This window comes from Tamandua tetradactyla, chromosome 13 (assembly GCF_023851605.1).
Source record: "Tamandua tetradactyla isolate mTamTet1 chromosome 13, mTamTet1.pri, whole genome shotgun sequence".
Taxonomy (NCBI): Eukaryota; Metazoa; Chordata; class Mammalia; order Pilosa; family Myrmecophagidae; genus Tamandua; species Tamandua tetradactyla.
In genome coordinates, this window is record NC_135339.1 from 25,477,028 (window position 1) to 25,489,885 (window position 12,858).

The window sequence follows — 12,858 nt, forward strand, 5'->3', positions numbered from 1 at the left end:
TTTCTCTAATTTGCACAAAAGCACTGATGGCCACCAGACAAGAGAGGACTTGTCAGTGCCCACCTGGCCCGCACCTGAGCAAAGGCCCTCCCTCCCCACTCCCCCCCCACAGCCACTGCTGGTGGGCAATGGCCATGCTTTGTTCTCTGAGACTTCCTAGGGCACAGCTTGATTGGGCCAGGGGTGGACAGTCAATCCATAATCCGGCTGGTGTCATGCCACAAAATCATGGGCACAGCCAATCAACTTGCTTCTGTTGAAAAATCTAGAATTCTGAGACCCAAAGACTTAGCAGCTAGAAGGGGCAGTTGAAGTTTTGAGCACTTGGGGCAGAGCCAGGTCTGAGAGGGCCTGACAAGGGGAGGCCAAGCTGCTGCCCCCTTGGTGAATACCAAAAGGGCAGTATTGATTGACCGAGAGGGGTAGATTGTTGGGGGGCATGGCTAAGCCACACTGATGTTTTGTTGACCCTGACCTCGAGTTTTCCACAGGTGTCCTCATCACTCTATGTAAATCTTAGGAAATCACTCCTCTTCCTCTGCGCCCGGCGAGTCTGGTTCTTTGTCACCCGGAGCCCCCAAAGGTGAGGTGAAAGGGTGAGGAGATGGGTTTGGTGTGAAGAGGGGGCTGGGGTTTTCACTGTGCTAGGAGAGCCACTGCTGCCGTGCATAGGATTGGGGGGAAGGGCTGGAAATGCCAAAGAAGACCCTGTCCCACCAAACAGGCCCCCTCTCTGCCACCAGCTCAGTGGGAATTCCCACAAGGGCTGCAGAGGGTCTCACCGGAGGAGAGTGCTCGTAGATGTTGGTGCTGTAAGGCAGGTTGATGAAGACGGGGTCCATGTCCTGGACATCAGTGATGATGATCGCCAAGTTGGCCAGTGTGGACAGAGGCCTGTTCTTGTCTTGGTCCTTGGAGGACAGAGGGTACACAGCTTTAGATTAAATGTCCTTGTGGACAACTGCATACAGACACATTCACAATGCACCGCCGCACATACCTACACTCCTGTGGCACATGCATGCACAAACATGTACCCCTCACATGTGTGTGCATGCACACATGCACATATGCTCATAATACTCCCACAGGGAAGGGCGTGAGTCCTCAGAAGCTCAAGGACTCCTAGAACCCAAAATGATCTCTGATCTGTGCAGGAAAATTCAAACAGGGCCTCCAAGACCCAGAGGAGGGTGCCTTAACCAATGTCATGGAGCAGGGGTGGGCTAAGCCAGAACTCTGGACCTTGCCCAGCCCTGACTCACCCAGGTATCCAGAGGGTGGGATGACTGGCTTGGGGTGAAGAGACGGTGCTGCCCTTAGCTCCTTTGCCGTGTTCAGCCAGTGGGTCCCACTGCTTCTCGCCGTGCCCACTTTCTGCCTCCCTCACCCCAAGGCTGCAGGGGAATGTCTAGAACGGGGACTCCTCAGAAGAAAGGCCCTTGGGCTACAGAGTGGCTTTAGGGTCTGCATTTATTGGCCAAGTGAGCCTTCTGGCCGAACCAGCAGGGGGAGCTCCAGGGCCTGTAACATTTTGGGAACTGGGGGGTAGGTGTTGGTGGGGGAGGAATCCTGAGAGGTCATTCAGACCATCCCAGTGTGTCCAAGCAGGCAATGCTTAAACCCTCCTAGTGGGTTGGGAATTTCGTCCTATAAAGCTCACCAGGAAAGGAAACCAGAAATCTATCTTCTATTACCCTCAAATGCACAGAGGACTGCGAAAAACCTTGCAATCAGCCCACTGCCAGCGATGATAGTGACGGCACATCAGGCACTGTGCTAGGCACCCCTCTGGGATTTGTAGGTATTACTGACTCCGTTATGCAGATGAGTTGACAGAGAGGTTAAGAAACTGGTCTAGAATCACACGGCTGGTAAGTGTGTGGCCAGAACTCAGATTCAGGACCTTTTGATACAAAAATCTGCCCTTCACTGTCTTGAATCAGAGCCCCAGCATCAGCTCGTCTCTAACTTACTGCATGGCCTCGGACCAAGTTCTCTTCCCTCTGAGTCTTAACTTCCCTAGCTGCGAGGTGAAGGGGCTCAGTTGGATGGCCTCTGCGGGCCCCTGGGCTGGCACATTCTCTGGACTGGGATGGGAGGAGTGATTGCCTGTGGGTTTGATCTCTCTTGTCATCTGTGCTGGGATGACATGAGCAGTGAGTGGACGATACTCCCCCACTTTGCTATGAGCCCAGTGCCTGAGCCTGCCCTCCAGTGGGAACAGCTGTAGAGCCCTCGAGGAGAAGGGCTGGTTATCCTTAAGAGTCCTCAGGGCAGCCAAGGAGCGGGCAGAAAGGTGTCCAGGGATGGAGTCCATGGGCGGACAGAAATGAAGACAGGAGGAGCCTAGCAGAGGGGCCGCAGGGAGACAGGCTCCCATCTCCAAGGCCCTGCGGCCCACAGCCCAAGCTTGGGGGCTGTCCTCGGTGACTGCTCCCAGCTAGAGATCAGAACGACTACCAGGTAGATGGGGCCAGAGCAGCAAGGAAGCCCCTTGTCCTCTTGGGCAGGGGATATCAGGGGTGCTGATTTGTCATTACCAGGCTTTTGCAGGCAGCTGGCTTTCGTCCAGCCTGACACCTGCCCTCTCACCCTACACCTGTGGTTATAGACCCGTCCTTGCAGCAGATGCCCCCATTTAGTCCACCCCAGACTCCATTACTGGGGAAAGGAGTTGACAGTGGGAACATCTGGTGAGGAAGCTACCCTGCTCGGATTCCAGTTGTGGCTCTAGGGCCTGCAATTCATCCCCAGGGGAGTCCTCAGGTTTCCCCAGTCTCCTGCCCACCCACTGGAGCTGGGAGCCCATTCAGCTCCCTGCAGGAGAATCTTCGTGGGGTAATGCGCAGCAGTCAAGGGCACAGTGCTCCTCCATGGGTCAGGTGGGAAGTCATCTCTCCGGCACACAACAGCTACCCAGGGAGTTCTGGGGCCCCTCTGATTGTAAGGCTTCAAGGCCTGATTGCTCGGAGATGAAGGGTAATTTACCCGTATTCATCACCGCATGAGCCCAAGCCTCTTGATAGCCTCAGGCCACCCATATTCTTGCCTAGCCCAGTTCTGGTCAATTCCCCACTGGCCCAAGGCCATTCTTACCCACGGTGAAAATTACCCCACAGGGACAGGTTCACACAAGAAAGCAAGCACCTGTGCACTCCTGGTGCAGGTGTGTGCAAATGGAGGGTTGAGGGAGGCTCAGTCTGTTTGGGGGCAAGGAAGCATGGAAGGGTACCAGCGTGTTCAAACAGCAAATTCCAGGCTGGCCTTGTCCCCTCGATTCCAGAAGTCAGTTTTACAAATAGCAGCACATACCTCCTCCCAGGCAAGGAAACCTTAACCAGTGGAGAAGAAAAGGAGGGGGGTGACATTTGCAGTGACTTCCCCAGGGGCCATCGGGCCAGGTACAAACAAAAGGTTTGTATTTCTTGGCTTTTGAGGCCTCTCTGCATCTTGGTCATGGCCGGATCCTCGACCCGGTTTGGTGTGTCTTTGCCTGCAGTCTAGACGCTGTAATGTTGCCAGCGGCACAGGGCCAGGGGTGGATTCTGCGCGTCGGGCAAACAGATCCCAGACAGTCAATAGGGATCCTGTAGTTTTTGCACCCTTGGCCTGAACTTTGAAAACAGAAATCTAGAGGACAATAGGGCAGCACTTCACTCTGCAGCCAGCTGATGGTTCCAGCTATGCCTTAAGGCAGCAGCCAGGAGCAGCGAAGTGGGGAATCACAGGGCGTGATCCATTTAGGATGAGGCTCACCTGTTTCCCTGGCCCTTCCACCCAGCTGGCATCAAAGGCCAAGCCTCAGAGACTCCTGCCCATGGGTAGGGTGGTCTGAACACAGGCCTGGGAGTCAGACTATCTGGGTTTAGGTTCTTATTCTCCCAGTACTCATCAGCTGCCTGAGTCCCAACAGTGTCATCCATAAAATGGGATAATTCCTTTTCTCCTGCTTCCCTCCCTTGACCGACTCATCCTTGAATTCCCAGGGGCCAGCATATTGCTTGGTCCAGGTGGATGCCCCCTGCGGTGTGGGCATTCCCCACTCCATGAGGAGAGGCCTGGATGCCTGCACCCCTCTAGCTCCTGCATTTTGGGTAGTGTCAGGACAGCTAGGGTTGACATTTCTGTCCTACATCTCATACAGCAAGAGGGCACCTTACACTACGGGTGTCCAGTGGCGTTTGCCAGGGCAGGCTCTGGTAGCAGTCTACTGGGGTTCGAATCCTGCCCTCCACAACTTACTAGCAGGGGGGGCCTAGAATGGCTCCTGTGCTTCAGTTTCTGCATCTGCAAAACAAGCATCTCAGCAGTACTCATGATACAGGGCGAGGTTTAATGGAGATGATCCATTTGAGGGTTTAGCACAGTGCTTGGGACACAGTATGGACCTCAGAACTGTCAGCTGTCATCATTTTTATTACTCTCATCATCCTCATCATTACAGACCCGTGACTAGCAAGGCACTGGGCCACGTGTCATCTGGAATGTTCCGTTGCTCCCTCTGAGAGCGTGAGAGGCAGACATCTGGTTGGGATGCCTGTGACTCACCGTGGCGTTGACGGTGAGCTGGTAGGCTTGTGTGATCTCGTAGTCCAGCTCTCGGGTCACGGTAACGATGCCACGGGCACTGTCGATGGCAAAGAACTGGGAGGGGGGCTGGAAGGAGTAGAGGACACTGCCGCCGGCGCCCAGGTCGGGGTCCGTGGCATTCACGATGAAGATGGGTGTTCCCACCGGTGTGTTCTGGGGAAGAGAGCAAAGCAAATAAAAGGGTGAGCTGGAGCTCCCAGCAGCTGCATCCATCAGTGACTATGCCCCCAAAGCCCATTAACCACGTCCCTCCAGCCAACCATCCTGAGGCTTTGTCATTTTTATTCTAAGAGGGTTCAAAGGAATTTAAAATGCAGTATCTTTTTTTTTTCTCCTTTCTTTTTTGATGGTCTCCTGGTGGCTGTAATAGCACCAGTTCCAATGGTGATCAGCTCATCCTGCAGCTCTGGATGAGGGGACTTGCAGTCCCTAGACCCCTGTTTCCTGGTGGTTTTGTTTCCTCTGTCAGGTGTCCATGGCTGCTCAAGCCTCAGGCCTGGACTACTCAGAGGGCAACTGGGAGTTTGCATTTTTTGAGGTTTCAAGGACAGGGAGCTGGGGAGGTGTGAGATACAGGGGTCTGACACAGGTCCCTAGGGGCTTGGCCTGGCACCACACAGGTTATGTGGCTTGCCCTGGGGAGAGGCATCCATAATGCCATCCATAGATTACCACCAGAGGGCCCACAAACACTTGTCCAAATGTCACCACCTCCCGGGAGCCTTCCCTGATTCCCTCTGCTGTACACTGCATTATAGATCCCTGCATCCTTCTGACTTGGGATCTCTCGTTAAATGCAGCTTTCTCCTAGAGGCCTTTCAGACTCCTAAGGCAGGATAGTTCCCCGGCCCTCCCCACTGTTCATATTCAGGTTCCCATGGCATTGCTGGAATTCTTCATCACCCACGTTTCTACCATAATTCCTGAGTCAAGGCCTCTTTTCCCTCATAACACATGCACTCCATAGACTATCTGCATTACTCAGCACAGTGCCTGTACAGGACAGGTATTTAGTAAATGAATGAATGAATGAATGAATGAATGAATGAATGAATCTCAATGACAGTGCTTAGTACAGTATCTGTTTGCACCTCCTGCCGGATTGTAAGTGCTCATCTCTGTAGCAACTACCACACTGTTCGGTATGTAAGTCACTGCTGGTAAATGTTGGTTAAGTGACTTAATTTATTCTTAATTTAGCGAGCTCTGGACACATCTGAGGATCAGGCAATCTAATTAAGCTCTCTGCAGAGACAAAAGAATAAAAACAATTACTGCCTCTGCTGACTGTTATGGGTCAGGCACTGTAGTAGGGGTGGCATCTGTTAACTCTTTTAACAAATAGCTTTCCAGGTGATAGCTGTTATCCTTTTTAGAACAAGAAGCTGAGGCTCAGAGATGTTAAGTAACTTGCCTAAAGTCACACAGTTAGGCAGTGGTGGATCATACCTCGAATTCAGGTCTAACTAATTCTGAGCTCTCGATAATAAGCTCCATACTAAATGCTTTTCTGAAACACTGAGCGCAGCTTTTCCCACAACTCCTCCCCTGTAGAATGCTGACTTAAGAAGGATGGTCTTCTCTGTTTTCTCTCTACTAGGACAGTGGCTGGGTTCCTCCTGACATCGCAGGGCTTTGTGGGAGTTGAGCACCCACATAGCTGCCCCCTTTCCGTGCTGCTGGCTGTGATCTGGGCTCTGCAGCATTTTCTCAAGCAGTTTCTTTCTTTGGGGACCAATCTTGAGCAAACTGGCAGCTCTCCCCAGGGTCTGACAGGGCTCTCTGCTTGAGGCAAGGGTGTTCTTTAAAAGGCCCCTAGTGGGTGCATGGATGGTTCAGTGGTTAGGATGCCCATCTCCCATGTGGGAGACCCAGGTTCAATTCCCAGACCATGCACCACCCCCCCCAAAAAAAAGGCCCCTAGACAGGCTGGAAGCACTTCCTGAGAACAACATCCTGGAATTGCATTGTCTCTTTCTGAGACTGGAAACAGCAGGCAGACAGTGGGAATCCCCCCTCTCCACACATTCCATGACTCCTCAGTTCCCCTTTGCATAAAACTCAGGTCTCTGTCAGTGACAGTCTGGCCCTGTCTCCTCCTTCCGGCTTGGTGCCTGGTGGTGTGCAGTTCTGGGCCTCTGAATCTGCTTTTCCCTTGCTAGGTCTGCCATCTCTGATTCAGCTGCTTGGAAAATAGATGTTTCTCTTTGCCTCCAAGAAAGAACCAAGTCTGCACAGGGAGTAGAGCAGATCAGCACTAGGGCTTCAGGGATGGACAGACCCCTCCTGGAGTTGCAGCCTCACTGTGTGTCTTTGTGCAAGTTAGTTTATCTCTTTGAGCCTTAATTTCCTCCCTGTACACTGAAGTTAAAAATATCTTATAGGGTTGATGTGAAAAGTAAATGAGCTCATAAGTATATGTTTCCCAGTCCATAAGTGCTTAGAAGACGGCAGTTGAGATTTTAATTTCTAGATGTCTTCTACGGGAGTGTTGACAGGAACACCTTGAAAGGTAGGGCATGGAGGTGTCAAGAAGCACCATGAATATTAACAGCTTTTTATTGTGCATTCCGTCTTCCTTCTACTCCCAAAATACATTTGGAACCCTACTTTACACACCACCCCACCCCACTCCCCAGATCAACCTCAATGGACTGCATCTCCCAGGCTCCCTTGCTGGCAAGTGCTGGTAGGAGCTCAGAGAGCGGGAGGAGAAGGGGCTTGGGGTTTTACCTTCCACTCCCTCCTGCTCAGCCCATCAGCCCCTCCTCCCCAGCTCCTGCGACTCTAGTAACAGTATTTCTTTCCTCTTTGCCCTTCAGCCCCAAGGGGAATAAGAGCTTCCCACTGCTGTTAGTTTCTAGGTGCCTCAACATCCTTCTTTTCTCCCCAACCCTGACCATCCCTTTGTAAGTTGTCCCTTCACCGAGATGTCTTTCCTGGAATTATCTGAGATGAACTGCTTCCTATCAGGCCCCTGACTGACACAGGTATCCTGCAAAAATGTATTCCACCAGGTACGCACCACGTACCAAGCCCTGGTAACCAAACTCACCAGGTGCTAGTTTCGGTGAAACCAGCCTCTGCCCAGCTGTGCTCACCGTGGTGGCACTGGGCTTGAGCACATATCTCTGAGTCTCAGCAGCCTGTACTTCTCTCTCTGGCCTCCTCTCTCTAGAGATTTAATACGTACATTGTGCATGAATGACAGAGCCAGCCCCATGAATGCAGAATTGAACATTCCATGGAGGCCACGGCTCCTACTACCAGAAGAGATGGCCAAGTTCTGATTTCGGAGCAGCTTGCCTGCTGGGTGGCAGCTAGAAAGCACTTCAGACCACGCAGCCAGTCAGCTCTGCATGCCTGCTGGAGCTGGTGCCCAGAGGAGAGGGACAGCTCCCATGAGAAGGTCAGCTCTCTAGGCCTCCTGCCTTGGAGAGGGGAGGGCATTTCATTGTCTACACTGCGTGGTCCGGGGCTAAGGTTCTCTGAGCAACCGATCAGGGGACTTAAAGAGGAGGATCTAAGAAACGAAGAAAGAGGTAAAGGAGGAAACAGAGGTAACGGTCCTGTATCTGACCTTCTTAGATTATGTTTCATACCCTGCGGTGAAAACCCATTTAATTTCTGCATAACTTAGAAAGGATTTTAAACGGGCCTGGCAAAGTGCCATTCATATACTTAGAAGGGACAAGCCATTGGAGGGAAAAGAATGCTGACTTCTTGAATTTTGCATCCTGGGTGCCATGCTCTACCAGGCACGTGGGGGTGGGCCACTCGTCAGCACACACACGGGGGGTTTCTCCAAGCACCCGGCTGCTGCTCCATGGAAATGCAGGTGTGTGCACACAGGTCTCCAGCGTCAAAGCCTAGAGATTTCTTCTATGGGAGATTTCTTTCTGCAGCTGGGTTTCTGAGCACACCACAAGCAGTAGAGCTTGATGGCTGGAGCACAAGCTTGGAGTCAGAACTCCCACATCTGAACCTGGGACCCCTCAAGTATATGCTGTCTAAATTCTTTGGGCCTCAGTTCCCTTTCTGTAAAATGGTGCTGTTAATAGTACCTACCTCCTAGGGGATGCTGTGAGAATTACTCATACATGGGGTGTGATAAAGATATAAAGCTTCTCCCTGGGCCTGGCACGTGGCAGAAGGAAAATGCCTTGTTCCAGGTCTCACAGGCGGTTGATACCAAAGCCGTGACTGGAAACTGAGCTCTTCCTACTCCACCCGCAGAGATGCCAATCACTGCCTCCCCACCCACAAAATGTCCTTTATCCCCACAATTCCATTCCAGGGGATGGCACTAGACAGCCCTGCCTGCACCAAATGAGGTCAGAACCAACCCACACTTAAATGGGCCAGGAGTAATCACCTGACCATGTTGGGCCAATCAGGTAGAGTCTCACAAATTGAGTTTCCTGTGCAAATCTGAGCAGAAAGACCTTTGCCATGATGGGCTTGGGGCGCAACAGGCTGAAAGTTGTTTCATGAAGAAGCCACAGTTACGGGGTAGCAGAGAGGCCAGGGGCAGGCAGACGTGAGGAAGAAAAGCAGAGACCAGGGGCTCTGAGAGCCTCCCCAGGCCTGGTCTTCTCATACCTGGTGTGGCCATCACCTCCCATCCCTGCCGGTAGTACCTGCGACTGTCTGGGCTGTGCTTCTGTGGGCACCCTGTGTGCTCACACCAGCCTTCGTGCTCCCACCTGGCACCCCCAGAATCTGCCCAGTCATGGGTGAGGCCACTAAAGCCCTGCTGCTCTGCCTCAGCTCACCCACCCTACCCCTCTCCTGCTGGGATTCTGCCCCTTTAATGCCAAAGCCAGGCCACAGAAATCAAAGCTCCTGGCCACCTCTCCTAGACTGTTAACGAGGCCACAGAGGCCAACGCTTCATGGCTAGGAGGTAATAATGGGGAAAAGAACACAACGGGCCCAGATGGATGCCAGCTCCTTTTTCTTTATAAGTATCCCCAGACACTTCCTTTAATTTGCAGACCCCCTCAGGCCATTGGCAATTATCAATATGCTTGGGAGGAGGGTGGCAGGGGTGGATGTGGACGGAGACTAGCCAGGACAGGCCTGGAGGAGAGATGCCAGGCCCAGCATCGGTGGCTAGGACAGGGACTCGGGATCTAGGGAACCACTGCCAGGATGGGCCTGGGTGGCAGAGACAGGGCCAAAAGCTGGGCGTCAGGCCTGCTCCATCTACAGTGACTTCTCCCCACTCGTGCATTACTGGAACTGACATTGGTCCACTTTCTCAGTGAAAGGGAGCAGCTGTGGTCCTTGGAAAATGCGACCAGAAAGTCCCAAGGGGCATGACTACTTCTGCTTCTGAGGCAGCCCTCTTTGCCCACTTCTCTGCCCCACCCTTGCTTCCAGGGCCCCTTCCTCCGTGACGCCCTTCTGTACTGCCCTGCCCACTCCTTCACCGCTTCTGGACCATTTCCAGGAGAGCCTATCTGGGCCTGCTGCGGGCCGGGGAGCGTGTTTGGGCATTCTCCCCTTCCAAACCCTTGCATCCATCTGCCAGTTTGTCGCTTCTGACAAGGGGCCCGCATTATGTGGGCCACAGGCAGGGCAGTTCCCTGACTTCTTCAAGTTCCCATTTAAGTTGCACATCACTGCTGACGGCCCTGCTGTAAAGGGGCCACCCCGTGCAATTCAGAGACAAATAAATCTTTTTGCTACTCCTGGGGTGACAAGGGAATGGACTCTGGGAAAGTTCTGTCATGCAAGGGATCTTTTTTTTTTTTTTAATAATAATGACAAATAGCTCACTTCTCACATGCAGCGTGAGTTAAATTTAACTCTGGACTTCTGTGGTGGTGGCTTGGGGTGGTCCCTGGAATGGGGAGGTGTGGGGTGCAGCAAGGGGGAAGTGGTCCAGCAAAAAAAGGGGGAGAGGGGAGAAAGCAGAGATGGGAAGAGTGGTGAAGATAGGGGAAGAGGAGAGGATGGTGAAGGGAGAAGAAAGGACCACAGAGGACAAAAGAAAACTAGCACAGGAGGAAGAATGGGGACAGACTGGGAGCCGCAGGGGAGAGAGTTGACAAGTGAAGAAAGAGGGAAGGATAGTTGGGGAGAAAGGAACTAACTGAAAGTGGAGGGAAAGAGACGTTATAGAGGAAAAGTTGTGAACAAAAGAAAAAGTACAAAAATTGGAAGAGAAAGAAAGATGGGCGGGAAAGGAAAATAGCACGGCCTACCTTCTCATCCCAGCGGTGTGCTCTCCCTAATAATACACATTCTGTTTCCTTGACCAGATCTCGGCGGAAAGCCCCACCATTTCCACTGTGGGTGCCATCTCTAAAGGCATTATTAATATTTATGGAATGCTTGCTAGATGCTGCTACAGTCTTTAATATCTTATTATAAAGCCTGTTATAAAATGCATTAGTAATAAATTCCTGACAGATGGCATTCTGACAAGGAACAGGCACTTCGGTGGCTCAGAGCTGGGAACAGACCCTCCTGGAACACGGATGTGCCGCTCAGAGGCTGGCCCTGAGGCCAGGGTGGTGGCACGGAGCATGGAGAGGAATGGAGGGGGCATTACCACGGATCAGCCCATGCCACCCTCAGGCTCAGAGCCAGCGGTTTTGCATTTCTCATTTCCGCCTTTTCCCAGATTGGGGAAATGGAGGCTCAGAAACGAAGCAACTTGTCCACGGCTTGTAAGTGGTGGAATCAGGATTAAATTTGGGGTCACCTTTCTGTCTCCAAAACTCTGGGCCCTAGAGGTAGGGAGTGGACCAAGAGCCTCTTCTCAGGAGGGACTGGCTTACTCGCCTCCCTCTAAGCAAGGGCTGGGGACAGTGGCAGGAGCTGAAGAGGAGAGCTCTCAGTTGTCTAGATAAAGAAGAGAGAGCTGACAGGAAGCTTTAGCCTATAATTTTAGGAGAAAGATGGTGCATCAAAAATTTCATTAGAAATAAGGAAGTGGGCTCTGATTGTAACAGGATGAATTAAACTTAGAAGAACCTGCTGAGCAAGGGGGCTCCTGGGGCAAAGGGGGAGCATCTGTACTTCGTTTTCTGTTGAAAGTGAAAGTAGGTGCCTCTTCATTGCTGCATTTAGAGGTCGGCGCCTACTAGAGTGGTTTGGGAGGGTGTCACTTTCAGTATGAAGTTTTGGAGGGTTTGTGACATTCCAGCTTACGGGGGAGAAAAAGGATATGCAGGAGATGTGGATTGTTTTTCTTTCTCAGATACGCAAAGAGGCATCTCTGGGCACTGTCTGACAGCAAGAGAAAGGGTCCAAACAGCAAGAGCAGGGAGGAGAAACCCAGCAGAGGCAAGTGCCCACCGGGCCTGGGTGTCCGGGTGTCGTGTCTGGTCAGGGAGAGGGCACACGTGTGTGCGCACAAACCCACACCTGGGCACGTGTGCCCCTCAACCTCCTGCTACAACGGACTCAGGGACAGATATTCTGTGATGCTCTTCTCTGAACCCGTGTCTGCTCTTCTCGGGTGATGTGTGCTGTTCTTCGAAAGGTGCTAGTCCTGCTCTGAGACCCAGGGCGGTGGCCAGATTGGAGGTGCCAGCTCTGTGGACAGGAGGAGCCCCAAAAGTCCGGGACTCAAGTCACAAACCCCTGACGCGACACAAGGACTTTTCCAAGGGGTTGCACTGGCTTCCCCAGCTGTTTAGCATCGCCTTGGGAGCCAGCTCAGACCTCTCATCTCGAAGTCCCTCCTCCTCCTCAGCTCTACAGCTGTGGACTGTATATTCTGAATCCAAGGAAGACATTCGTCAAAGTGCTTACACAACATCTTCCTGTCCGCCCGATTTCTGCTAGCGTCTTGACCTACAAGGGTGATCTTTTTTTTTTTGGTGTAAATTTTTTTTTATAATTTTTATTAATAAAACCAATCAACATACAATATGAACATTCTTTTTTATTCTTTTTTTATCACATAGTTGTATATTCATCATCATGATCACTTCTTAGAACATTTGCATCAATTCAGAAAAAGAAAGAAAAAGACAACAGAAAAAAATTCATATATACCATACCCCTTACCCCTCCCTCTCATTGATCACTAGCATTTCGATATACTAAATTTATTTTAACATTACAAGGGCAATCTTGGACTCCTCCTTGTCTCTTGCTTCCCACTCTTCATCAGTCACCAGGGCTTTCGATTCTTCCTCCAGAATTTCTCGAATCCTTCTCTTTCTCTTTATTATCTGCCTTGGCCACCTCTATCTAGTCCTAGCACTGTGACTTGTACATATAAGACATCCAATAGATGTCTTAA

The 12,858-nt window shown here is 51.7% G+C and overlaps 1 protein-coding gene across 1 annotated transcript in view; it reads right to left on the reverse strand.

Annotated features, from left to right (window-relative positions):
• The window catches only part of CDH23 (cadherin related 23), a 431,052-nt gene that overhangs the window by 242,661 nt on the left and 175,533 nt on the right, over positions 1 to 12,858 (reverse strand). The window contains exons 8-9 of the mRNA XM_077125003.1: positions 4,552 to 4,746; positions 783 to 911 (exon numbers count right to left, since the gene is read on the reverse strand). Of these exons, the coding sequence (XP_076981118.1) occupies positions 783 to 911; positions 4,552 to 4,746 (324 nt within the window). The remainder of the gene's footprint in view (positions 1 to 782; positions 912 to 4,551; positions 4,747 to 12,858) is intronic.